We start from the raw sequence: 27,640 nt of genomic DNA, 5'->3' as shown, positions 1-27,640 counted from the left end.
GAAGGGGAACCGCAGCTCCAGGCCCGCTCGGCCTCACCGGATGGACTTCTGGAACATCACCTGGCTTCCCTTAATCTCACTTAGAAAGTGGGAGCTACGTGTCACAGGCTGGGATGAAGAAACATACACCAATGTGCTTTGCAAACTCTGAGGTCCTGCATGAAGATGAAACCATGATCGTTTCTCCTGACCCCCGGCTTTTACACGACCCCCTTCCCCTGCCCCGGGTTCCTGCCCAGCTGTGTGCACGAGCATGTTCTAGATGGGTAGGTGGTTAAGTACAAGTACTCTGAGGGGAACTGCAGAGTACATGCTTCTCAATGTCTCCTGCCTTTGAAGGGCTTATAATGCAGCAAAACACCTAAAGGTGCCCATGGACTAAAGTCACAATACCTACTGAGTACTGATTATTCAGCAGGGACTCTGCTAAGATGCAAGAGATTCAGAGCTGAATAAAGTGTAGTTCCCAGCCACCCAAACTACGTCAGCTGTCTCATGTCAGGGTGAATGAATCTAGTAAGAATGGGGAAATTCAGGTGGTGGGACAAACAAACTCAGCCAGCTACTGACTGCAGAAGGCAGCAACCGAAGTGCCGGTGCCCGGCTAGATTAGGGCAGCTGGCACAGAGGAAACTGTAGTGGCAGGCCTGACGCCACCATGTGTGGAGGGGCCAGGGTCCCACCCACAGACTCTAGACTCTCCCCTGAAACCTGACTATAGAGCAGGGCAAGGGGTGCTTCTGCTGACTTTCCCAGGGGCAAACGCTCCCAGTGTAAACGTACAAAGTGAGCAGGGCGCCGCAACGCTACTCCTCCAAACTGACTTGTTGTTAATCAGGCAAGGAAAGATGCCTGCTGTGATCCTGAAATCCGAGGAGACCTCCTCGGAGCAGGGCTGCGAGGCAGAAGCCAGGAAGGCCAGGCAGCAGAGCAGGGAGGGGCAGAGGGTGTGGCCCTGGAGGCGAGGCTGCCCTGCGCAGGCGGGAGTGATGCCGCCCACCCCGTCTCCCAGCAGGCGGAGCTGGCGGTGAACTCTTCTGATGACTGGGAAGCGCTGGGGCTGAGGGGGTCTCCTCCGTCACCCTGAGGCTGTCGGGGCAGCAGTTCCCAGTCCCTCGGAGGCCCGTCTTCCCTCCAGTTCCGGCCACAGAGAAGTAAAGGGGAGGCTGTGGGCTGGGGGCCCCTCCTGATAAAAGGAAGGGCATCTCTGCCCCAGGCTTCCTGCCAGGGGACTGGGAAGTGGCTCGTGCCCAGAGTTGCGTCAGCCGCTCTGCGACCACAGGTGGCAGGCCTCCGGGGTGGAAGGGGGCTCCAGGAGCTGCTGCCCAGACCTGGAGCACCCACCCCAGGCTTCTTGGGCAGGGAGTGAAGTACATCAATGTCTTTATAACTTAAAACACTGTCAATCAGATATTCTGTTATTTACAGCCAAGCACTGTCTACCTGATATTAACAAGTGCGACGGTTTTAAAGACACTGAGCCACTCACGTGGCCAAGGAGTGGCTGCAGGCTGCCCGTCCACCCTCTGCCTCGTGGTTTCCCCTGCAGACACGCCAGAGGGTGGGCAGGTTTGACTGTAGGTCCAGGGCTAGGCAGTTCGCCCAGGACCCAGGCTCATCTCAACTGCAGGCTGGTGGCCGAGGGCACACGCCTCCGTACCCTAGGCTGTGGCCACACTGCAGTATCCAAGGGTCCCCAAAAGGCCTCTCCACGCCTGCAGCCCACGCTCTCTCCTGTCCTCTGTGGGGCTCTTTCTGGTCCAGGAGAGCTGTGTCTGAGATGAGACAGGTGGGAAGAACACCCTCCCAGCAAAGGAAGAGCTAATCAGGAAACGAGAGACAACGGCCTGAGCGCGTGGGGAGCACGGACGGCCTCGGAACATACTGTGGAGGCTACACCAGGCGGGTGGCTTGTCCCGGGGACCTGTCGGCCCTGGGGAGGCCACCGACACCTTGCAGAGATGACAAGTGAGCCCCTTCACTGAAACCCCAGGGTGGGAACCTCTTCTGTCTGCCTTTCACGCCTGCATGTCCGAAACCACACGCAGGATGAAACCCAGGTCCTAAATAAGGCGTGGTGCCGGGTTCAAGGGTCAGTTTTGCCGCATCTCAGCATGAGAGACTGAGGTGGGGTGTGGTCAGCAGGGAAACATCTAAAGTGGCCAGAGCCCAGAGCGTGTGTGTGAGGGGTCCCCAGACAAGGAAGCTGTGAGGAGGGTCTCCCCCCAGCCTTTCCTCTTTCAGCTCTGTCTGCATCAGGCGTCAAGTCCAGGAAAAACCCACCGATGGCTCCTGCCCGTTGCTGTGTTGGGACAAGGGCTCCGGCCCAGGAGCTTAATGATGCCCACGGAGGGCCCGCTTGGAGCCCCACCTCGAAACCTGACTCACCGGCAAGACTGGGCACGAGGCCAAGCCGGACAGACACTCCTAGAAGTGCCTCTTCCAGGGAAAGCCAGGAGGCAGGTGCGCTCAGTGCTCTTGGGGTAGGTTATTTCCAGGGAAGCTTGTGACATAAGCCCTGGCCTGGTCATCACACCCCCTCCTCCACAGTGGGAAATACCCGGGGCTCCGGGCCGCACGTTACTCAACCCTGGATCAAAGCAGAAGCCCAGAGGGAAGCACATCCGCCACAGGCTGTTTCACTGAACGCCGGTTCCCTATTCCTGATCTTCGTGCTGTACCTTTACTTCCACACAAAGACACGCGGGCAAGCTCTGTCCGAGGACAGCCAACTGGGCGCGTCCACAAGGACGCGCACCTACACGCGCGCGTGGCTGCCAGCGTGCAGCTGCCGACAGTCGCCAAGAGCACGGGGGCCGGGCAAGAGGTGCCCTTCCGTGGGGTTGGTACACAGCCCGGCAGCTGTGCCACTGTCCCTTTCTTCCTCCTCCCCAGTCTGTGCTGGCCCTCCTCACTGGCCAGTGCATCCCAGCCCACCCTCTCCATCCAGAGGCCAAGAGCAGGACCAGCTGGGCTTTCCTGACCTTTGGGGAAGGATGCTGGACGAATCTAGCAAAGCTACACCACATGACGCTCATTCTTTGAGTTTGGACAATCTCTTCTTACTCCAAGACTGCAAGACTTGGAGGCTGTGGTCCCCACTGTTGGGGGCTCTGAGGCGGTCCTGTCCTGCTGGGAAGGACTCTGCTTGTGGGAGGCCTGGCCCAGCACCTTGGGGGGCAGCTGGGCTCACCCCAAAGCCAGCAGTGCCAGACCAGGCTGCGCTGACAGCACAAGCCACAACAAGATCCAGGCCACTTCTCCTGCCCCTCATCAGAGTACGAACATGTGTGTGTACGTGTGTATGCACGTGTGTGCAGTATGCATATAGGAAAGCAAAGGAGAAAAAGACCAGGAAAGGCCAGCACCCTTAGGGGTTCTTTCCCTCAGAAAAGAAAAAGCCTATGGGTGGAGTGTCCTCTCTGGGCGCAGGCTCTGGAGGGTGGGCTCAGATCAGAGAGCTGTTTCCCCCTGGGCAGAGTCAGTCCAGCCCCCCAGGCCCTGCGCTGACCGGGCAGCTCTCACTGCAGCCGAGGTGAGCGGGAAGGAAACTTCCTCACCCGGAGCAGACTGCACACAGCCTGCAGCACATTTATGTCGAGGCTTCCGCAACTTTTACATTTCCTGCACTGTCAACATTTAAAGAAAAATTGCGGGGCAAATGTGTTCTGTACTTTTCATTTTGCCAAATAAGGTCATTTTAAAAACAAACAGAAAAACATCCCCTCTCTACCATCTACAACATCATTTTACAAAGAACAGTTCCATCCCAAAAAAGCAAGGACGACATAGTCTAAGACTAAAAAATAGGTTTTTAAGTTGAATAAGTGAAGTCTTATGAAAAACGCAATACACATTTTCCACATATTTCTCATTTCTGCGACTGCAAAGTCCTCAGGAGTCATGTATGTGCAGGTGTGCATGTGCATCTTTGTCTGGAAGCAGGACAGAGCACATCAGGGCCCACTTAGCTCTGATCTTGCAAAACTGCTTTTTAATAATAAAAATAAAGAAAAATGTAAATGAGAGAAAAAGAGAGCTGGAAGTACAGAAGACATGAGCTAAACTAAAGAAAACACACACAAGAAGACAGGAGGTGGAATAAAGCAAGGAGGGTTTAATGCAAGCTCTCTGCATTTCTGGTGCCTCTTCTCTCCACAAAAACCCCAGGAACCTGAGACCCTGCTCGACTCTCAAGCCGCTGTTGTCACCAAGTTTCTGCTGCGAAGATGCGATGCTGCAGCTCCACAGAGAAGACAAAAAAGATAACCCTTCCCTTATGGTGTCTAAATACAAGTGCCAATCTGATAAATATTAAGCTAAGAATGAATAAAATAAGCTGCGATACCTCCAACCATTCACTCTCAAGATACGTTAACACTCCTTTCTTGAAGAGGCAGGATATGGAATCTGATCCTTTGGAGACACTTAGTGTCTTTACACACTTGCACTACCTCACCTAATGCTACAGAAATCGTGTGAGACAGGTATTTCACAGGGGAGACAAGTGAGGTTCAAATGACTTGCCCAGGGAAGCACAGACAGAAAGCAAAAGCAAAAATTTCCAGAAGCCTCAGTTCACTCAACCACTGCACGTCTGCCACTGGCAGAAGGGGTGTGCATTTGAAATAAACCCAACGCCACCTCCAATTCTGCAAATCACACAGAACGCGTCAGCCTTGGGTCTGTGGGGTTGTCGCCACTGTGAGAAGCTGGACTTCCGCGTGTCCTGACTTTGTGAGGCGGGGCGGTAGTGGGGACCAAGCTAGAATCCTGATGTGTGACTGTCGTCTCCAGCCAGGGTTCTGCATTTCAAATTCCTGGAGGATCAGAGGGGAGTTTGCGAGGCGTTCGGCCAAGACAGAAAACTGACCTTTCGGGCGCGTCTGCGGTGACCGAACGCAGTTAGTCCCCAGAGGTCACAACCCTCTTACCAAGCATAATTAGCAAGAAGAATTCCTGCTGGTATAGGGATTTGTGGGGAAAGTGTTAGGATATAAAACCTTAAATTATGTCCAAAGTTGGAAATAATTTTTAAAATCTTTAACTAAGTTTAAAAAAATAAGCAATACAGTTTTCTAGAATTAATTTTTGTCATTAAATATAGGAACTCTTAGGCACCAGGAAGTAAAAGTTGCTAGACTGAAGGACGCCTGGTTCTAACTGGGTTTCCAGAGCAGTAAGAGGATTTGTTTCCTGACCATCTACATTGGTTGATGATACAGAAACTGAGGGTTCACGGTCAGCCTGCACATGCTCCTACTACTTGGTGAGTAATAAATACAAGCTACCCAAAGCGAGGTGGGTGATACAGAGAAGTCAAGAGTTCTGCCTGCCAGCGTTCACCGTCTCACTCTATAATGAACGCATGCTCGCTGTTAAAAGGCAGGCTGTGCTTCCCAATGAAATATCTGTAACAGGTAGAGAAACTCAAACTATTTCATAGGCTGTCTCTTAACGTACGAAGTACCCTCGAATTCCAAGCTTAACTTCACGATCTCTATAAAACTTCACTAAAGCAAGGAACATTTATAGAATTGTGGACATTTATGCACCTAAATCCTTACTTGTGTATAAGCTTTGCTATTACTAATGGATCAAAGATGAAAGTTTCCCGAAAGAATCACGCTCGTGCCTATGAGCACAACTGTCTTTCCCTGAGTTATGGTCTGGACCCCGTTTTCCAACTGAACCCGAGATCGGGCTGCTGCAGGGCTTCACTCACAATGGCAGCAATGGCCACTGCCCAGCTCGACCTGTCACCAGCCCCAAGCTCAGACGCCGCAGCACCCACCTGCTGGACCACACTCTTGGCCAGATTCAAGGAAAGGGTAAGAAGGCAAACCACACATCGTAACAAGACATCTGTACATACTTGGGACAGGAGAGAACTAGTTCAAATCTTAGGAGCTAGTCCTTTGGCCCCAGGTTGACTGGGCTCGGGGCTGGTTTTGCCAGATCTGAACAGACCCAGGAGACGTCGGAAGTCAGGGGACCGGCTGCTGCACCCTCTGTCCCCATCCTTCCCTGGATCACACCTTCCCAGCATCCGTAGTGGGCCTCCTGAGCACCAGAACTACCCTTCCTGTAACTCTCAGGCCGCACCAATGCACTTTGAGTAAAAACACACTTATTGTCAAAAGTGCTCGGAGGTCGCAGAGAACACTTCCACACACATGGTCTCATCTCCACAAAGCCTGGAGGCAGGCGTTTGCAGATGAGAGAACTGAAGCTCAGGGGCGTTAGAATGACGGGCCCGAGGCAGAGGGAGCTGCTTTTGAACCTGAGATCTCTGAGCGGTCTGGGTCGACCGCTCACTTGTCTGCACAGGGCAGGACCGCTGACTGCTGTCTTCACCTGGTGAGTCAGGGTCCTTGCCCCAGATGTGGAGCACAGTGCCTGCCTCCACCAAAGCTGAAGAGTCCTGGGGCGGTTGGAGCACAGTGGCCATCTGCCCTGACCACAAGCACCCATGGACTGCTGCAGTCGGATTCTTCGGAAGGGTCAGAATGCCAATCAGGTACCGACAAGTTCAACAGTATGTTAGAATTTCGGTTTGAGGTAAGAGCAGAGCAACCAGTCTAAATACAGCCACCAAAACACGGGCCGAAGGTTGCCGTGGTCTCGAGAGAAAGGCAGTGGCTCGCTTCCTTCCGTATACACCATGCCCTCCAACCACTTCTGTTTCTCGACACGACTAGTAACCAAGGAAGTTCTCTGGTACTTCTTCTCCTTCCAGATCTAGGCTACTCCTGTTTTCCTGGTGATCCTATAAACTCTTCCCTCACCATCCTCGATCGTAAAGATTGACTTGTTCTGTGAAATGTGGAGAGCTGTTGTGGAAACACGGGCTCTGGGTAGGAGGTGTGGGCCCTGCGTCCAGCCTCCCCTGCCCCTTCCTGGTCTGACTCTACACCTCCTGCCCCTGCCCTCACCTGGACTCTTTCCCCCACCCGCCCATCTGCCTATAGCCTCCCGTTTTTCCAAACAGGTAGACCTCACAAAATTATTGCATAACCTGTGATTTCGCTACTCTCCAGCAGTGAAGAACCAAGGTTGGCTGACATTCAGTATTGGACAGACTTCAGAGGGGTATGATTGTATGGTCTGTACTTCTGACATGTAGGCCTTGCAGGCGATAAAGCTTGAGAACCATGAAGGTTCTCAATCCTGACAAGCCCGTGGACTCCCAAATTCTCAAACACCACAGCCTCTTCCCTGATGAAACGCAGCAACATGTCATTCTGGAAGGGTTGTTGTGTCTGACCTAAAACAGGCAGCACAGGTGAGCCTGAGAGGCAGAGGCTGGGTTGCTGGACATACTGAACAGCCATGTCCTCGGCTCCTGTGCCTCTCAGCCTGCCTGGTTCAAATCCAGGCTCAGGAAAACTTTCATCTAGTCCACGTCACCTCCAGACACCGAGGAGTGTGGTGTCTCAGCTGTAACCTCGGTGGTCTCCAACCCCTGTCTCCCATTCGCCAAAGCCCAGTCCCACAGGTCTTATATGACTGTGGGGAATCTGGAAAGCAGAGCGACTATGAATCTCTCTTTGGAGGGACAGACAGAGCTAAAGCGGCACCAGACATGTATTCAGCTGTGGGGAAGAGAGGGCAGGACTTTCCTAACCAGAAAAACCTGGTCTCTCAACTCAGACCAGCTTTCCAAGGATTCTGTCCCTCAGGTGGCCACTGGCCACGTGAGGCTGCTAGGCACTTGAGACGGAGCTGGTCCGAATGGAATGTGATGTACGTGTAAAAAGCACACCAGATTTTGAAGACTTTGTATGAATAAAAGGATATAAAATATCTCATTTTTTAAATGCTGAGCACATGTTGAACTGATAGTATTTTGAGTATATTGGGTTAAATGAAACCTATTACTAAAATTATTGTCACCTGTCTCTTTTCTACTTTTTAATGTGGCTCCTAGAATATTTAAAATTATATGTGTGGCTTGTGTTTGTGGCTCATATTCTGTTTCTGTTGGACAAAGTGCAACAGCTTCCAGGGAAAGGGTGAACATGCTCAAGGTTTGGTTTGAGGCACCCTTTACAAAATGAGGCTCCTCATACACACCCCACCGTCAGAGCTGCACAATGGAAGGACCGGCAAACCAGGAGCACTGACCTCTTGGGCCCCCCACCTCACTGCAGGGCAGCAGCTGTGCATCGAGGTCCCTCTGCTCTGATGACTTTGAGTCCTTTATCTTTAACATGTCCAAATAATACAGAAAAAAACTTACAGGTTTTGAGATGGTGAATCCGCTGCTGGAATGCACAGGTATTTAACCCCCTGTGGAATGATAAAAAATAAAATAAGATAAAAAGATGATACTCTGTGGAGAAAAATATTTAAAGGAACTATTTACTCAGGTCAAAAAATAAAAAGTAAAAAGGAGAAGTTTTTCACTCATCTTCTATCGCCAAGGAACCGGAGGAAAACTCTTAGTTAAGTTCCTGGTCATTTTCTATGACCATGCACACAAATATATTCATGCTCTAGTTGGTAGGTTAGACAGGGTTTATCAAAGAAGCGAGATAATTGAGTCCTTCTCAGGAAGTGTCTACAAGTTTCAAAACTATCATCTCTGATGCTTGTTCAAATACTCTACTCTTTAAATCTATTTCATTTAAGATCCTGAATGGGGCCTCCCTGGTGGCGCAGTGGTTGAGAGTCCGCCTGCCGATGCAGGGGATACGGGTTCGTGCCCCAATCTGGGAGGATCCCATATGCCGCGGAGCGGCTGGGCCCGTGAGCCATGGCCGCTGGGCCTGCGCATCCGGAGCCTGTGCTCCGCAACGGGAGAGGCCACGACAGTGAGAGGCCCGCATACCGCAAAAAGAAAAAAAAAAAAAAAAAAAGATCCTGAATGGCCAAAAAGGAAGCACTGATAGTAAAAGCCTTATCATGATGACATGTTATATGACAGTCTTAGGAGGAGGAGAGTTACAGTTTCACTGATGCAATGGTAGGAGCTTCACACACTGGAAACAATTTGATTTATTTTGCTTGCTTTTCAGAAGAGTAAAAGTTTACATACCAAACTAATATGTTTTTAAAAGAATGACCCAATTTGAAAAAAAATGAACTTCACATTGTTCACTATAAAAATCTATAAAAATGTTTATGTAAATTCATACTGTAAAAAATCATGCCAAATTTGAGTTTTATTAAAAGCTTGGTTGCCTCTTCTTTGGAGGCATTTAAAGTATAATTCAGAAGATCTTCAATGTCAAGTAAAAATACAAAGTCTAGAAATCTCAGCAAACTTTGCGAAGGAATATGGCTTCATGAAGACTTAAATAAACCACTTTTAAACCTTTCTCTCTTGATAGCCTAATCTAACAGAATCTAGCCACCAGGTCATAGGTAATTAATGGGGGGAAACATTATCAGAAACTAGAAAAGTAACCAACCTAAGAGAGTCAAAGGAGGAGAAGTATGTGAAATCATGGTGCAGACAACCACAAGTCCCTTAGCAGTTGAAGGCATAAAATTGTTATTTCTAGAACTATTTGCAATTTTTTTGCAGTTGGTCATTAAAACTTTACACTCAACTCATATCATTAGGAATTTCTGTGCTGTATTTGCTAGTGCAGTCTTGTGAGGAACATGTGGTCCTTCTCCCCGTTGTGGGTCCCACCTTCCAACCCAGAAGCTATTGAAACTATGTTTCTTAACCTCCTTTGCTGTTAGGGTGCAGACTCGAGACCTGGTTGCATCATCTGACACACCTACTTGAGGCAGATTTGGAAACAGGACACGGGAAGGGTCAGATGGGTAAAGAGCACCTGCTCAACAGGTGCAGGTGGTGGCAGAGGCGGGAAGTGCTGGGCGGACGTGGCAGCGGGTCGCAGTGGGCAGTCGCAGGCTGTGCACTGGGTGTCGTTCCTCGAGCTGCAGCTGGCAGCCTGTCTCTCCAGCTCTTCGGAGGAAAGACATGGCCCCCGGCTATTAACAAGCCCCTTTCTGCTGAAGTGCCTCAGAGTGGAATCTGTTGTCTGCAACTAAGATCTGAGCGACACAATTCCCCTTCCTGTCCCCCACCGTTATGAGAGGTCAGAAAAATCATTTCTCCTGCTTATTTCACACACACACACACACACACACACACACGTATATGAATATATGTATATATATATTTTTCAGTTTTGAGTCAGTCATGACATCTTCCAACAAAGGCTCCTTTGGATCTCCAAGAAGATGGGTTTTACTGCTACTTGTCCGCAGAGGAACACTCCACGTGTGGCCAAACGTGCTAACACGCTACGGGTTAGCTGCTGGGAGAAGAACGTGAAGCAGCAGGCTGTCCCTCGCTCAAGCTTCGCTTCGTCACCTCACTGTCTCCTTCTGTCTCTGTCCCCGTCCCCCTGGACTCCGGGCATTGTGCTCTGCTGGAAACAGTGAAGCAGCTGCCTGAAGTTCTAAAGCACCTCCAAACCCAGAGAGGTTTGACAGCCCTGATTTGAAGGGAAAGAAAATGGAAAAGGAAACGATACTGTTAAAAAGAGTCATTTCGCGCCTCCCCTCGTGGAGGCCAACAGGCTCGCTGGTGTAGACACACACTGCTCATCTTGTAATCCGCCATTGAAATGACTCATTTACTTTTTTCCTTTTACTCTTAAGTGAGAGTTGGTTGGATCAGGCCCAGAAGCTTGTGAAATACTTCCCTCCCACACACTTCCCCCAACTTCCTTCAGGCCAACCCTTCCAGAGGGACGGGAAGGGCTCTCAGGGCTCCACTTTCCCTTCTCCTGCGACTGGCAGGTGGAGCAACTTGTCAGTCAGCGATGCTGAGGTGGGTCCCTCTAATGTGGGATGAAAGCGGCTGCCATACTTTCCGACTGACAGCCCCTTAATTCTGCAGAATCCAGAACTTGCCCAGCCCATACATCAGGAGGAGAGAAAAAAATGGAGAAAAGGAAGAGAAGGAGGGGAGGGTAAATGGCTCTTAGCTTATTGAGAGCGTCCACCATTGACGCCAGCATGGTGTTGGGGGAAGCGCCCTGCTTCTTCAGGGTTCTCTGGACGGGGTCTCGTTCCCCTCTGTGGTGCTTGATGTACGAAGGGAAAGAGGCCAGCACCACACAGCAGGAGCAAGCCCGGAGAAGGTGGCAAGGGGTGTCCCCACTCCGTGCCTGCCGAGGGTGAGGAATCACCTTTCGGCCATGTGGGTCCCCTCAGCCTCACTAGCTGGGATGGGCACGTGGCAATGACAGCTTCCCATCTGTGACGCGTTTAAGGAGGAACACAGGGGCTCCTGGCCACAAGTTTGGGGATCCCCTACTGCAAAGGAAGGATGCTGAAAATATAAAATATAAGATCATGTTCTCTCAAAGACAGAATAACAGCAATAATAACCTTCCCTGGAATGATGCCTGGCATACCACAGGCACTTACTAAATGTCTGTTGGATGATAAGGACAAGGTGAAAGTCAGTTAACATGAAGATCACATCGTAAGAATAGTACAAGGGAAGAAAAATATTGTGAAGTGCCTAGGCCTTATTCTGGTGACCACAAAAACAAGAGTCATGCCATGCTGGGGGCACGCGCGCACACACGCTCCAGCGGGATACAGCTAAGAAGCAGCTCACCGTGATCTACAATAAGAAGGGAACAAACTATGCAAATACAGTGAAGAAAGGAGTCAAAACTGTCGAAAAGGTTCAGTTGCTCACCACCCAAGAACGTCTACTTATCCTGGCTTAGTCATTAACAAAGCACAAAAAGTATCTTTCTTGGAGGCCACAGACTGCAGAACATAAGGTGCCTGAAAAAAGGCTTCAGATGCCTGCACATGTGTACGATTCAGTTAATTACTAATTCAGAAAGCAGCAAGAGTGCTGGCAGCGTGAAGGACCACAGCGCTAATGAGAAAGCTGGACAGACTTAAAATTACTAAAGGACTGGGCTCTGCAAATGTTTTCATATGATGTGGAATAGAATTTTTCATCTACTTGGACCTAAACAAAGGACCATTCTGCTGGAGTTCAGAGAGACATATGTTTAGCTAAGTTACGGAAAGTTTAGCAAAAAAAAATAAAGAACATCTTATTATAGGACAAAATTCTAGAGCAATCTGAAAAATTCACAAGTAATAGAAACAGCAGCAATGTTTTCCCTTACTAGAGCATTTGCTAGGTGGTATTTCCTCCTTCATATTACCGCTAATATTTTTTTTAAACCCTAAAATCAGTTATCTTCTTTGAAACAAAATTCTTACTAAATAAATAAAAATTCAGTATTTCCATGATACTTCAAAAAAGTGATTGTTGGAAAGCTAATTGACATTAAACTTTTACGGAGCTAATAAGTGTCGAGTTACAGACTCTCAACTTAGAGAGCTGGTCCAGGAGTGCCCCCTGAAGCACAAAAACAAGCTCAGTTAAGACGGCCATGGTTTCTACGAGGGGCAAAGAAAGAGCAGCCAAATGCTTTGGACTACGTGACATTTTGAATGGCCTCACATGTCCTGAGAATGGCACCAATACTGATGAAATGGGAACCAGAGGGAGGAAAAAGGCAAAAAACATATACACTAAATATTCACAATACCAAGTGACACATCGATTAGTGTGACATGATGTCACACTAATGTGACACAACGTAGGAAAAAATTAGGAAAATACAGGAAAGAAGTAAGAGTTAGGTGGGATTTGCCAAGGAGCGTTTTTTGGATGAAGTTTTTGTTTTTGTTAGGCTTTCAAAGAAGCGGTAGTCATCACTTGACTGAAAAGAAAGTTTAGAAAGTATTCCAGAGGCTCTTCTTGAACAAAAGGTTAAAGCTTTCTAAGTCCGTATTCTCAAAAGTTCTAATAATTTTCAGTTTTCTGTTTCAGCAAGCATAGTAACCACCAAGAGTCAGGTTTTTGCCTTTCTTTGGGTCTGAAACTAAAGATTACACTTAAAACGATACGTAGGCCAGTACTTGAGAAGCAGGGCCGAGGCTCTGATTTCAGGACTCGTGAAGGGATCACACTCTCGCTTGTTTCAAGGACAATTTCTAAAGTTCACTGTTCTTTTCTTTCTGAAACATCGTAAGTAAGAGTCTTCTGAAGAACCTAGCTGACGTTCTACTTTTCAAAGGCAAGGCCAAGCCCTTCAGAGCTGTCTTCTCTCTCCCAGGCAGCTAATGGAGACCAGTTACAGAAAATAACTCCTTTCTGCCTCTTTACAACCTAAGAGGAAACGTCAGTAGGAGAAGCAGGGGCTCACTAAGGGGCCAGAGTCGGGAAATCCAGGCAGAAACGACATAATCAGAAACCTTGGTTTCTCATTTATCCCATTCAGTGCCAGCAGCAACTTGGGTGTGCATGGGAGGACCCCTGAAGAGACTGCATTTTTCCTTTGACCAGCATGTTTGGGGGTTGTACCGCACGGCTTGAGAAAATACGCTGAAGACCCCACGAAGAGCTAGTTTCACCACCTTCCCAAAAAACTCTGAGTCCAGAAAAGAAACATAAAATTAAAGAGAATTAAGTGTGGTGACTTCCCTGGTGGCGCGGTGGTTAAGAATCCGCCTGCCAATGCAGGGGACATGGGTTCGAGCCCTGTTCTGGGAAGATCCCATATGCCGCAGAGCAACTAAGCCCGTGCGCCACAACTGCTGAGCCCCCGCACCCTAGAGCCTGTGCGCCACAACTACTGAGCTCATGTGCTGCAACTACTGAGCCCATGTGCTGCAACCACTGAAGCCCGTGCACCTAGAGCCTGTTCTCCGCAACAAGAGAAGCCACTGTAGTGAGAAGCCCGTGCACGGCAACAAAGAGTAGCCCCTGCTCACCACAACTAGAGAAAGCCTGTGCAAAGCAATGAAGACCCAACGCAGCCAAAAATAATAAATAAATAAATAAATAGGACTGGAAATACAGTGTTGAAAAAAGAAGAAGTAAATTTGAACTGTCTCACACCTGATCAGAAGCAGGACCACAGCTTATATACTAATTTTTAAAAAGTCTCTCTCACTTGAGACAATCACTCTCTCCACTTTTTTGGTGTGGTAAAATATACGTAACATAGAATTAACCATTTTAAGTATACAGCTCACAGGCATTAAATGTATTCACATTCACATCCCTGCCACCCATCTTCAGAACCTTTTCATCTTCCCAAATGGAAACTCGGTCCCCATTAAACAATAGTTCCCACACCTCCCAGCCCCTGGGAGCTTTCTACTTTCTGTCTCTATGAATTTGACAACTTCTGCACTTTTATATAAACCTAAAGGTAGGTAAACTCTGCAAAAATTAGTCTGGCCACACTCTTAAAGGTCACATACCCAACAGATGGCAACTGCTGACTTGAAATTGCTTTTGGACAAACATACCAGGTTTGACAGCCTCACTGTCTGTTTCCAGGGCCCCTCCTGGCAGAGTCTCAGGGCAGAGATGCCCAAATCGTTCATGTACGTGGAAGCCAAGCCCAGTTCCTGGCACATACATTTTGATTAGTATTTTTCCTCGATTTAAGAATTTTCACCCAGTCAATAACATTTTAAAGGGGAAAAGTACAGTACAAAATTATATCCATAAAGAGATTACATCTGGAAAACCCGATGTACGTCTGTGGACTAAGAACTGGAAATCAGCATAAAACACCAAAACACCAAACAGGGTAGGTCCAGAGGGTGAGGTTCCCGCCATCTCTCTTTTTGGTTGTTTATACCGCAGCAAAAATCTCAAAGAAACTACTGTAGAAAATCACCCCAGAAGTTAAATGTGGCCCTTTAGTTGTGCCATATAATACACGTTTTAAATCCAGGTTCTAAACCGAAGATGCATTTTTCTTAACGTCCCCATTTGCCACTGATTCTTCCTGCATCAGCTAAATTTAGGAAACACCACCACAAATAACAACTTCCAAGAACTCTGTGGTGTTTGGTGGGGAGGGGAGGGGTGGGAAGGTCAGAGTGGAGAGACAAGATTTAGCCCTCAGTTTGATTTTGTGAGAAAAAATGCAAATGAGAACCCTCCAGCACCTGCTGGCTTCTTTCAGGTTAGTCAAAAAACGACATACATTTGACTCGTCAGGTCAACAGGTGGAGAACCCAAAGGCTTATTTTTGCTCTAACTCCTTTTGCTAACACGGGCACAGTCCGCTGGAGTCCCTCAGGCTGCGAGGGCGGGCGATGGGGAGGTCACGCCAGCCTAACCACCCAACCCTCTTCTGCGATCTGGGTTCTCTCTGAGGACCTGCTGGTGCGCGCGACATGACTCGTGAAAACAGGGCAGTTTCGGCAAAATCTCTCCAAATCGAGCAATTCTACGGTGTAACCTAATGGGCGTTAATGCTACACGACCATGTTGAAAGTAACCGTGAATGAAACACTCCTCAGGAGTGACCAGCAGTGGACCAAGTTTGCCTGTAAAAGACACAAAGGTGGATTTTTATCTGATCATGTGTCTCGGCTGGTGAAACACCCCGTCTGCAAAGTAAAACGACCCCCTCCCAAGCTCTGTGGCTCTGTTACGACCCCCCTTCCTCCAGCTCACCAAGCCCACCAAGCCCGGGCACCTGCTGCCTGAGTCCCCCAGGTGTCCTGCACTTTCCTGCCCACGCCTCCCCAGGCTCTCTCCCTCAGGAGTCCTGAGGGGCACTTCCTCAGAAAGCATCCCCGTCCCAGGCTGACTCCAGCGATTTCTCTAACTGCCCCCCAGCACCCAACGGGCCGCACAGGGTGCCGGGGCCCCAGCACAAAGGACAGTAATTGATTGGAGGGTCAGTCTCTCCCTTAGACCCCAAGGGTGCCGGGGCCCCAGGAGAGAGGACGATAATTGATTTGACGGTATCTCCCTTAGACCCCAGTTTCCTTCAGTGCCTGGGTCCCATTTCATTCATCTTTCTTGCAGCACCCTAGCACCTCTGTCTCCAGAGATCATCAATACATGGTCACTAAGTGAAGGAAGGGAGATCCACCTTTAGAATGTTAAATTCCAATGTGCCCTGAGAGTCCCGTGTCCAGGGGGGCCAGAGGTCCCTAGAGTTGTCAGGAAGCACCGCCCAGGGCAGGCAGGCAGGCCGGCCAAGCCGTCTTCAAGGGCAAAGTCTCCATCTGCAGGGTCCTATGAGCTCTAAATCTCAGCAGGATGCTGTGGCCGGTCTCACTAACAATGAAAAACTATTACTAAGGTGGAGGCTGGCCAGATGCTCAGAAATTTCCAGGAGCGCATTAAACTGGGGACTCAGTGGCCCCAAGTTTCAGACCCAAACCAGGCCCCTGGAAGCCGCTGGCTCAGTCCCTGAGGTGCACCCCAGCTACGTTCCCTGCCACCTGGTCACCAAGACCAGAGGTGACAAACAGGCCCGTGTGTGTCCGGACTCAGCCCGCCTGTTCATCTGCGTGTGGCCTGCAGCTTCTCTCAGGACACGGTGGGAGGGGGCGGCGGAGTGCTGCTCGGAAACCTCAGGGTCCTAGAAACAAACGTATTCATCATCTGGCCCTTGACAGAAGGTGTGCTGAGCCCCCATCGGACAGTGACGCTTCCTATGGAGCTCATTCGGTAAATCACACATCGCATTTCTCTTCCACACATGGGATGTGAGGAGACAGCCTTGGGATTGCCTGATCCTAAACCATCACTTGTGCTTGGCTCTCTTCCTCACTCTGAAGAGAGGCACAGAGGAATTTCTCTCCAACACAGGACTTTTTTTTTTTTTTTTTTTTTTTGGCAGTACGCGGGCCTCTCACTGCTGTGGTCTCTCCCATTGCGGAGCACAGGCTCCGGACGCGCAGGCTCAGCGGCCATGGCTCACCGGCCCAGCCGCTCCGCGGCATGTGGGATCCTCCCGGACCGGGGCACGAACCCGCGTCCCCTGCATCGGCGCCACCAGGGAAGCCCCCCAACACAGGACTTTTTAAAAAAAGGAGATTTGATTCCACCTGTGAAGCACTGAGCGGTGGGAGGTGCTAACAAAGAAACAAGGCGCGTGTTGTCACCAGCACAGACCAGGCTGCAGAGGTGTCGCCCAGGGGTTTGGAGGCGCCCAGCCCCTCCTCCACAAGGAGCTCAGCATTTGCAATGTTGTCTGCGGTCCCTCTTGCAGGTCGCCAAGCAAATGAGTCCAGACTCCCTCCCTCCCAATGGGACGAGACCTCCCTGCAGGCGAGTGGCCAATGCTGCAGATTCCACTGGGGCGCAGTCCTCCGCAATTGAGGAGCTTTCTCTCAGCGGCATTCAAGGTCCCTCGAGCCTAACATCACGTCCTCCAAGTGGGGTCAGACCCCAGAAATGGTGTGTTTCGAGAATGAAGCAAACACTGACCCAGAGCAGGGCACTGCCCTGCGAGACAGCCAGTCCCGCGTGGGGGGGGGTCAGGGTAAGGACACGCAGAGGTGAGATGCGGTAAAGGCCAGCGCGTGAGTCCGTGACTCCCGCTTCTCCTGGGTGTGAGGAAGGGCGCGCCCTCCAAGGCAGGTACATGCAGACGGTCAGATTGCACTGGATCTCCCTGCCGCACGGGTCGCTGACATACCACAGTGTGGGGGTCCAACCTCCGACACTACAGGGGAGGGGCACCTTCCCTGCTCTACTCGAAGAGTGACTCTGCTGTGCTCAGTGTCCCAGGTCTTCCTTGAAGGGCAACACTTCACCAAGCCCTCCCTCCCAGAGGGCTGCCGCTGAAAGCAAGCTGACGGGCTATTTTTATTTTGACAGCTGCATCCTCTCGCAGTGGGCACAGAGGGGAGAACTGTGTGGGGAGGCCAGAGGTCCCTCATGGGGGTGGGCAGGACGTCAAGACAACTGGTTGAAACCACTGGTCTTGACGCCACTGCAAGTGCAGGGGTGGCGGCAGGAGAGGGTTCCAGCGGAAAAGTGGGGAAGCGTCAGGTTACAGGAACACGGGAGGGGGCGTGGGAGAAGCAAACACTTGGGAAGGTAGTTCTTTGCCGTGAGTCAGGGTGTTCTACAAGGCCGTTTGAATTCAGTCCCTTTGGGTTGATCTGGGGATCTGGGAGTGTCTTCCACTTGGATTCCGTGGGGCTGGTCTGGTTACACAGGTAAGTTCAGGTTGGACCAGCTCCACCGTCGCTAGGCCCTGATGACTCTGAAGGCCGGTACAGTTGGCAATGACCTCTGAACTACTCTGGTTAGGAACAGTTTCCAGGACTGGAAGGCTCAAGCCGAAGTCCAGGCTCCACTCTGTCATCTGAGATACCTCAGGTGATCACACAAGTCAGGGCAGCGTCCCTCTGCAGCCACTGGGACAATGCAGGGTGGCCTCTCCTTTCTCTGGCTCTGGCTCTGGCAGTAGTTCTACGGGTGATCTTCCTTTAGTTGGGACAAAGTCTGGGAAGCAACCAAGCCTGTCCACAGCTGGCCCTCAAGAAGAGGAGGATCCCACTCAGAATCCAGATGCACCCGTGTCCTCTCCGTCAGCCAGCCTCCACCCTCAACGCGGATTCAGTGATTTTCCCTTAGAAGAGAGCAGGGCCGCCTGCAGACGCCCAGCTCAGTCACGGACGCTGGAACCACAACTGTGCTCCTCGTGGTGACAACTGAGAGGAGAGAAACAATTTCTCACTCCAGGCCCGGGGCCTCCGCCAGTCCTGCCCCGGCACACACGCAAATGTCCCGCGACATCCCAGGAGTCAGAGCACAGAGAGGGGAAGGCAGGACCTCGGCTGCAGCGAGGCGACGGCACCAGCTGGTACTGTTGCTTCACACCCAGCTTCTGGAGTCAGGTTGGGCCACCTCCCTTGCAGGTGTGGCAGGCACAGGGCCCACTGGCAGTGCCCACCCGGTAAGGAATTATAGGAGCACCTGAAAATGGCAAAGCTGCTTAGGGTTTTATAAGGTGCCCACAAGGATTCTACTTTGTCTTATAAGACGATTACTATGCCACCTTTCTTCTGGTTCACGCTTGCTGGAGACCCATCTCCCGTCCTCTGGTTTCTGACCTTGCGGTGCCACGCTGTGGAGGTGACCCCTCTACGTCCCGGTGTCCCAGTTCCGCCCTCACGATGTCTGCCCAGGATTTCCATAAAAGCTTCCCAGCAGTTTCTTTGGTATCTGTCTCCCTCACTCCATCCCACCCCCTAGGCAACATCTTGGAAAAGAAATGTGAATGAGTCACCTGACTTTGTTCATAAACCTTTGCTGAGTCTCTGCTTCACACAAGACGAAGCTCAGACTCCTCGGCTTGACGAATAAGACCTTTCCTCATCTTCCCCGCGCCTCCTCCTCCAGCCTGGCTCTGGCGTTCCTGCCCTGCTGAGCCCTGTGCTCTGCACACCTGGTGCCCTGCACACACGCCCTCACCCAGAATCCTTCCCCCGTTCCAACTGCCCCTCCTCACCACCGCTACCCAGCAGACCCTCCTATCCTGGAGGGTCACTCCACACTGCCAGCTCTGTGGCGAGGCCTGGCTGACCCAGCGGGGATGGTGCCCCAGGCCCCTCAGCTCTGTCGTGCACTCGCAGCTCGTGCCTGTCTCTTCTTAGTGCTGGGCCACAGGTACTTCTCTTTGCATTTTATCCCCAATCCCTGCTACAAGGTAGGTGCTCAATTAACACTTGCTGAATCTGAAGGAATAACTCCCAATTTAGCCAAAAGGAGAACTGAAGATGGCACCACCCTCACCCCACCACGCTGACCACCCTCTCACTCTGTAACCAGACGACATCCACACGTGTCCTTATTTCCCCCTTCCTGACCAGCCCGGAAGGGCTGGTCCTACTTGAGACACACCTCCCCACTGAAGCGGACACACCAGTCCTGCAAGGCTGCCTCAACGCTCCTCTTCACAAAGTCTTCCCCAACCCCCAGGCCATGGGCATAAGGACGTTGTATAAACAGACCAACTACCATCCAGCACTTACGGGCAATCCTGCTGCAGTGTGTCAGTGCACACTGCCATTCCAGCCGGAGCAGAGGGGAGAGACCACGTGTCACACGCTTCTCCTGAGACCTTGGTTTGGAAAGCCTGGCAGATCCTGCCACTAGCATATTCCCCGTTGAGGACTCTGGGAAGGGTCTGAGCTAGGAGAGCCCCCTCCAGAAGCAGCGCTTGGCGCCCATGCTCAGGACGTGATCGCACAGGGGCGTCTGCAGAAGAGAGAGGAGACGGAAGCTCAGCAGGAGATGCTCAAGAAACTGGGACTTGACTGAGAGGAAAAGTCTAGGAAGAAGAGTGTTTTGCAAAAGTCTTCAGTTACGTGGTGGAGGCTGGTCAGTAAGTGTGAGAACTAGAGAGAGTGCCCACAGCTGAAGTGCCAGGAGCTCCAGGGAGCCGGGCAAAGGGAAGTTAACACACCTCTTTCACTTAGAGACAAGAAGCCCTGCTTTCCCGCCTGGAACCAACGCAGGCCTCGGCAATTTCAGCCCCTCTGGCTCATCTGCGCTGGAATTCTGGCTTCAGAATTCCACTTGTCACAGAAGGCCAGCAGCCAGGGGAGCTGCGTTCTTCGCGCTTGACGGCCCACACACGGGGAACTCAGACACAGCTGGATTTGAGAAAGAGCGATTACTAGACAGTTTTCGATATCTACCATAATCATTTCTATTTGAGTCATTTCTATTTAAGTCTGGGGTTGGCTTCAAAGAAATTTACCTCAACACATGAAAGCTGCAAACTTTTGGCACAGGAGGTGCCACCGATACTCAAACACTTTACCGGAGAGATGGAAACAACCGTCAACCTGAGAACGATCCCAGGTCGAACAATGATTTACTTTCAAAGGCCCTGGACCTCATCAGCAATTATGATAGTGTGGTGGTTTCTGTAATGCCAGTAAAGTAACAGAACTCATCCACACCGACCAATCCGACCAGGAAACCCTGCCCAGTGCTTCAAGGTGTATCACTAGGGGATCTGTGATTCCTAAAAAGGACATAAACTCATTTAACTGAAACATTCAAGTAGAAGTACAACATAACTGATATTGAAAATAAAATGTGTATAGTTGAAAGGTGTGTCATGGGCTTTCTTCTCCCTTTGAAGATTAAGGTGACTACAAGAGATGCTTTGTATCCACGACCGAGGAGGAGGACAAGCATGCAGTGTGTCTGAGGTCACACATTCACACGTGAACCCATGGGAAACATTGTTACCAAACACAGAACCCATTCCAGCCAAGCCTGCACATCCAAATGCAATCTACCTGTCACTACTCCAGACACCAGGTGTGGCCACCTGCTTACCTTCCTTCCCTACCTCTCTTCCTTCAAAATGATACTATGAAGATACTCCCATTGTAGAAAATAAATAGAGAAAAAAGTGAAACTCATCCTTTCCACCCTCTTCTCCTATCCTACTGCTCTTTACCATTCCTAGGAGTCTGATGTGGTCCTTTCAAACTCTTATCTGTACATTTACACACTTATTTATGTACATACAGGAATACATGATTGATATGCAATTTTATACAAATGGGATCATATTGTGTATATTATTCTACAACTTGCTTCTTTTGCTCAGCAATTAACCTTTTCCTGTGCACACATGTAAGCCTTCCTCTTCTTTGTGAACTGCTGCAGAGTGTTTCTTTTACATGGATGTATCACAGCTGACAGGTACCCTTCTGCTGAATATGTGGGTTGGCTCCAATTTTTTGCATTACAAACAGAGCTGCAGTGAACCTCCCTGCCTATACCTGTGTGTACAGGACAAGGCATGTGGCTTTCAGCAATTCTCTTCCTCGTGCCAGGGCAAATGTGGCCAATAGCCCCTGTGACTTCAAGGTCATGGACAGGAGGGGCCTCAGAGTCCTAAGAGCTGAGCTGACACGGTCACCAGGTAGGCAGAAAGGCAGAGCTGGGTCTGCCTACGAAGCCTCCAGAGGAGGACAAGGTAACCAAGGTCTCCCTAATGCATCAGAACACGGCCCCAGTGCCCGGAAAGTCCTCCTAGCCTTTCATGATCCGGCCACAAGCCCCCGAGATCCGAGAGGATGTCTCAGCCAGCCCTCCCGACCTCGGGCTGCCTTGGCTGTGGCCAGTCTTCTTTTAATTGGTCGTCCACCGTCCGTGTCTTAGACTGTGCTTTCCTTGTAGGACCAGGCTTCCAACGCAGACCAAAGGTAGATGAAGCACCGCTGAGAGGTCAGCCAGAGAGTCACAGAAGAGTCACGTGGTTGCAGGAACTTAGCAAGAGGGAATTCTGAACTGGAGGCCACTCCAGCTGTGTATGGCAGAACATCTGCACCTGCCCAGGCGTCCTGACAGTGGGGGGAGGGCAGTGAGGCTGCACTGCGTTAACAGACCTCTGGCCTCACAGATCACTGGTGGTCAATATACCATTCTTGACACTGCTCTTCTTTCACACCCTGAAGTCAGCCACAAATGACCGAAGACATGGCTTCTCACTTGGGAGGGGAGCTTAAATGCACTCGGCTCTGAGTTTGTCAGCAAGCATCTGCAGAACCAGATCCAGGCTGAGTGCTGGGGAGACCAGGAAGTCCAACACGGCAGAAACCCACTGTCCGCAGTGGCCTGAGACCAGCTGAGGAGCTAGACCATCAGACGGAGGTCAGACAGCCATTTGATGGCCTGCAGGGTCTGTCACAGAGCATGCACAATTCAGGGCCCAACAAAGAGTGCAAACTATAAGTAGTATAGGAAAAGGGGAAGAATTCCTGAGGTTGGAGGTCACTGGGAGTATCCTTCTCAAAAAAGGAGCTGGGCCAAGGTCTGAGGGAGGGTAGGACTTGGGTGGGCAAGAGAAGGGTAGAAGAAAGAAGCGGACACAGAAGCACAGCTTCTTAAACTTCAAATGCCATTTCACACTTTGGACTGGGCTTGTTTTACATTTAGGAAGCCAGCAAAAATTTTGAGGGTGAGAAACGGGGTGGGTCGCCAGACAGAAATGCAGCAGGGGAACGAGGTCCCTACAGGAGCCACTCAGGCTCTCAGCACCACTGTCCAAGCAGACTGGGCATCTCTTGGAGATACACACCTATATGTACAGACACATAAATAACAGTAAGTATCAGAACCAGGAGAAGTGGTCAACTACAAACAAAACTAACAAAATTAACTTCTGAGTCTGGATACCTCAAGAAAATGTCTTTTGTGTTAAAGGAAATATAAAACAGAATCACCAGGAATAAATGCTGGCCTACGAAAACATCCTATTCTTGAAAACAAAAACAAAAACAAACGCTTAAATGGTTCAAAATACGAAAGTCACAACTTAAAATGGGAAGAATATCCAAGCCGAACTCAAGCTCAAAAAAATCTATCTGGCATGCATGCAATGCCCTGATTTGAATATATGTATATAAACTATTTTTTTCTATTTAATCCTAAAATATAAATCATTTAAAAATTAAATTGTTTCTGTTATTAGCCCAGTGAAGGAATGAGAATACTTTTTAAAGCATTTTTATTAATAGTGAAAAATAGTTGTTTCCTGCAGGTGCTCTGGTTAAATACCCAACATGAAAAATGAAACAAACTCTGAAATTTTTACATTAGAAAGATAGACTTCTGGTTCTTTTTTCAGAGGAAGGGAGAAACCTTTCATTGCTCAATATTACTTCCTCAGCACCTACAACAACACGGGGTTTCTGATTTGAAAAAGCACTGTCTTTGTGACAGGACTTTTCACCATCCCTCAAATCTGGAGCAACCAGTAGGCGCTGAAAACACGGCTCACAAATAAGGAAACACTTTCAGCAAATGCAGGCCACTGCCCCACCCAGTCCTCAATGTGGAATCGGAGGAAGGGATTTTTCTCCCTTAGATGTTATAATTACAGATTTTGGCTTAATTCCTACTTGAAATTCATCTACATGGCAATGATTTCTCCCCTGGCTCTGCCATCTGCTAGCAGGTGACGTGAGCAGGCCGCCAGGTCTGGTTATGCTACAAAGGAACCAGGACACTGCTATCCTCCAGGCTGGGTCCCCAGGGTCCATGGGGGATGAGAAGGACCGATGTGATTCCGTGGAGTCAGGGCCCCACCAGAAGGCATATCCTGGTACTCTACTAGCCAGAACGGTACCAACCAGATTTTCTAAATCCCCAGTTGTCTCCAAAGGCCCAGCCAAAAGCCCAGCACCGCAAATGCCTCCAGACTGATGTGGTAAAGGAGGAACCTTGCTCTCTGAGTGTTTCCTGCCTTGAGCCTGATGGTCATTATTAGTAATATGTATAAAAGAGTTACCGTGTGTATTTTGTTTATTCACTGAGGGCTTCACCATGGCAGACACTGGCATTCACTTTATCTCTAGCACCTGTCCTAGGGCCCTGCATGCAGCAGGAGCTCAAGAGTAAACCATCCACCGCCTGCCTTCAAATGGAAGAATTGTCTGGACAGGGGACTCGACAGTGTGAGGAAGGCATTCACAGAAAATAAAACAAAACAAAAATACTGCTAATTAAAAGTAAAGAAGAGCAAAACTCTGTGCTGGTGATGGTTTGGGGAAAGAGGTATTTTGATACGCTGCCAGTGCGGGTACAAATGGTACAACCTTTCCAAAGCTGATGTGTCAATATCTACTAATACTGCTAAGCAAAGTCAGAAGCGTCAGTCATGCTAGAAGAGGACCAAGGCAGTGAAGCATTCTGGGAAAATCTCTGGCCTGGGAGAGAAGATCCAGGTTTCCATCAAGCCATCTAAAACAGCTGTGGGATTGTGAGAGTCCCTTCATGTCTCTGAACTTCAGCTTCCTGTCCACATAGTGATGGAGTCAGGTAGGTGACCTCTAGGACCCTGTGCAGCTGGGATTTCTACAGCAAACAAAGAGCAGCAGCATAAAAATGGAGCCAGAGCTCCTCAAAATCTCAGACACTAGTTTAGAGCTGACTCAGGGAGCATGAGGCTCCTAAGTTTCTGCCAACTCTCTAAGACTCTTTATTCTGGAAGATCTAACCCTCAGATACTCTTCTGAAGAGACAGCAATTGGAGCCTTGGACCTCTTTCCCTCCACTGACCACCTCGCCACAGCCTTCAGAGGATAAGCAAACCTGATCTCATCCACCAGAGAAGCACCTACGGTGTTGTGCAGGGCAGCAAGGCTCACAGAACTCCCGCATGGATGTGGCAGGACTGAAACCTTTCTATTTTAGATAGTAACTACCTCCCCACTTCCAGCCCAGCCCAGCCCAGCCCAGCCTAGGGCTGCCCAGAGAAAGTTAGGGCCTGTTCTATAAACATGCATGGCTTTGAAGATCTCCGAAAGGTCGCGAGGTGCCAGCTCCCTCCTCTCCTATCCCTTATCCCTCCACCCCTTATCAGGGCCCTGAACCCATCTGCCCCCTCACCTCATCCCTGCCCTACTTCCATCCAAGGATCAGGGCCAGCAAAACATGGAGCTGCTGAAACATAAAATCTATCCATTAATTCCGTACTGACTCCAAACAAGTAATTTCCCTGACTCATCTCAGGCTGGGTGAAATTATGGCTTCTGGAACTGAGTTTGAAATTTAAGAGAGACAACTGCCTTTATGCATCAGGCAGAGGGCTAAACAAAGGTCTGGAACTTCTGGGACCCTGGCGAACTTCCTCGATCCCAATCACTTAAGGCAAGCACGCCCGATCAAATAACTTTTGATGCCTCAGTTTTCCCCACTTGTGCAATCAGAGAATCTATTGTTTTAATTTTTAAACTAAGAATATATTCATGAATTACTTGTGAAGTTAAAAATGAATAAAGTAAGAGGGGCAACGTTAAAGTATGTCATGCTATAAAACGAAGGTCTAACCCTTAATAAAATGAAATCACAGGAAAGTACTTACTATCAAGAGAGGTAATAAAAGCACCCAAAGGCTGAAACAGGATGTTGCCAAATAAAAGCAGTCCCGTGGGGAAAAGGCAGCAGATCTGGTACCTGGAGGCTCGGACCTCTTTCCCTCCACTGACCACATCACCCCAGGGCTCAGAGGATAAGCAAACTTGATCTCATCCATCACAGCAGCACCTCCAGTGTCGGGCAGGGCAGCAAGGCTCACAGAACTCCCACGTGGAGGAAGTTCTGTGAGCCTGAAGACCTGGTATCTGCACGGAAGCCGCAGCGTGGACGGATTTCGGGGCCGTGTTCCTACCTGACAACGTGTTGTGCTGAACAGGGCAAAAGGGTGCGAGGCAGCCTAGAGGGAGAGGGTGGGGAGGACATCTATGCAATTTATTAAAATAGAGGAAACCTCAAGCCTCATCTTGTGATTTAAGAGGAAGTAAATCATGGCCAGTTTACATTTAACTTATCATCTAGGCCATAGCTTGGCTATATGTTTAATATAAACAATTGTTGATATATGAAAAATGGAGTAGCTATTTTCAAGGGCAACGTTAGGCTCCAGAAACATGATGTGTTGTTGTTGTTGTTTCCAATAAAATCATGCTGCAGCACAAATTACAGCACCTTAACAAAACCCATGAGCTAAAACAACAAAGGGACGTGCAAGCTCAAAAATCTGGAGAAAGGAACAGAGGTTTGTTCACATCCCACCGTCCTCTGTATGGTGATGTCACTAGAATCACTTATTACTCTATATCCTCATTTATCTGAAACTGACTGAAATCTGGCAGTTCTAATGGCCAAGTAAAAGAGATAAATTTGAAATAAAAATATAATACCTACTGTTGTATAATATCAATTTAAGTGTAAACTGATTGAACTAGGATTATTTCTTTCAGAACAAGCCACACCTCCCTCTCCAATACCCAACCCTAAAATAGAAAAACATACACATCACAACCACATTCGTATTATTTTCTAAAAAGAGGTAGTTTGGGCTCTGTCAAGGCTAATAAACAGAAATATATTTTGCTCCCAGCCAACAGCTCAAACCGTCCATTAGGGTAAAATTGAAGATGCTTTTGGAATTAGTGTAAAGGCAGACACACCCTGTTTACTTTAAAACCTAAAACACAACAACAGCTTCTGCACTGGCAGCCTGCAGAGAGAAGCCCCGGAAAATCTGCAGGGACAATTTATCCTCTATTGCCTTTTTTTCCTAGTAAATAATTGAGCTTAAATGGAAAAAATCAGGAAATGAGCAGCCTGAATTCTTCTGGATTCTAAAACGGGAGATAATCTTGAAAGGAATTAAAATAGGTTTTAAATGTCCTTAAAATCCAAAGGGAAGGGCTTCCCTGGTGGCGCAGTGGTTGAGAGTCCGCCTGCCGATGCAGGGGACATGGGTTCGTGCCCCGGTCCGGGAAGATCCCACATGCCGCAGGGTGGCTGGGCCCGTGAGCCATGGCCATTGAGCCTCCACGTCTGGAGACTGTGCTCCGCAACGGGAGAGGCCACAACAGTGAGAGGCCCGCGTACCGCAAAAAAAAAAAAAAAAAAAAAAAAAAAGCCAATCTGATTAAAAAATGGGCAGAGGATCCAGACATTTTTCCAAAGAAGACATACGAATGCCAGCACGCACATGAAAAGGTGCTGAACATCACTAATCATCAGGGAAGTGCAAAGCAAAACCACAGTGAAACCCCCTCACACCTGTCAGAATGGCTCTCAAAAAAAAAAAAAAAGAAAAGAAAATCCAAAGGGAAATGCAGCATCAGCTTGTTCTTTGGCATTTAGCCAAGAAAGCCAAGCTAGCAACGTTAACAGGAGGACAATCAGAAAAAGAAGGCATCCTCCTGCCATGCCATGCCCCAGGCACAGGCACAGATACGGTCTGAGCACAAGATTAACACAGCCAGTGACAGAGGAGCGCACTGGTGCTGGAGAGAACATGGCTGC

The 27,640-nt window shown here is 49.4% G+C and overlaps 1 protein-coding gene across 2 annotated transcripts in view; it reads right to left on the bottom strand.

Annotated features, from left to right (window-relative positions):
• Positions 1 to 27,640, bottom strand: part of DUSP22 (dual specificity phosphatase 22) — a 52,004-nt gene that overhangs the window by 8,164 nt on the left and 16,200 nt on the right. For both annotated transcript variants that reach the window (XM_060111062.1, XM_060111061.1), the window contains exon 4: positions 8,243 to 8,292. In XM_060111062.1, coding sequence (XP_059967045.1) covers positions 8,243 to 8,292 — 50 coding nt within the window. The remainder of the gene's footprint in view (positions 1 to 8,242; positions 8,293 to 27,640) is intronic.

This window comes from Mesoplodon densirostris, chromosome 10 (assembly GCF_025265405.1).
Source record: "Mesoplodon densirostris isolate mMesDen1 chromosome 10, mMesDen1 primary haplotype, whole genome shotgun sequence".
NCBI classification, from domain to species: Eukaryota; Metazoa; Chordata; class Mammalia; order Artiodactyla; family Ziphiidae; genus Mesoplodon; species Mesoplodon densirostris.
Note: the sequence above shows the minus strand (reverse complement) of the source record. Positions and strands in the feature narration are given on the sequence as shown.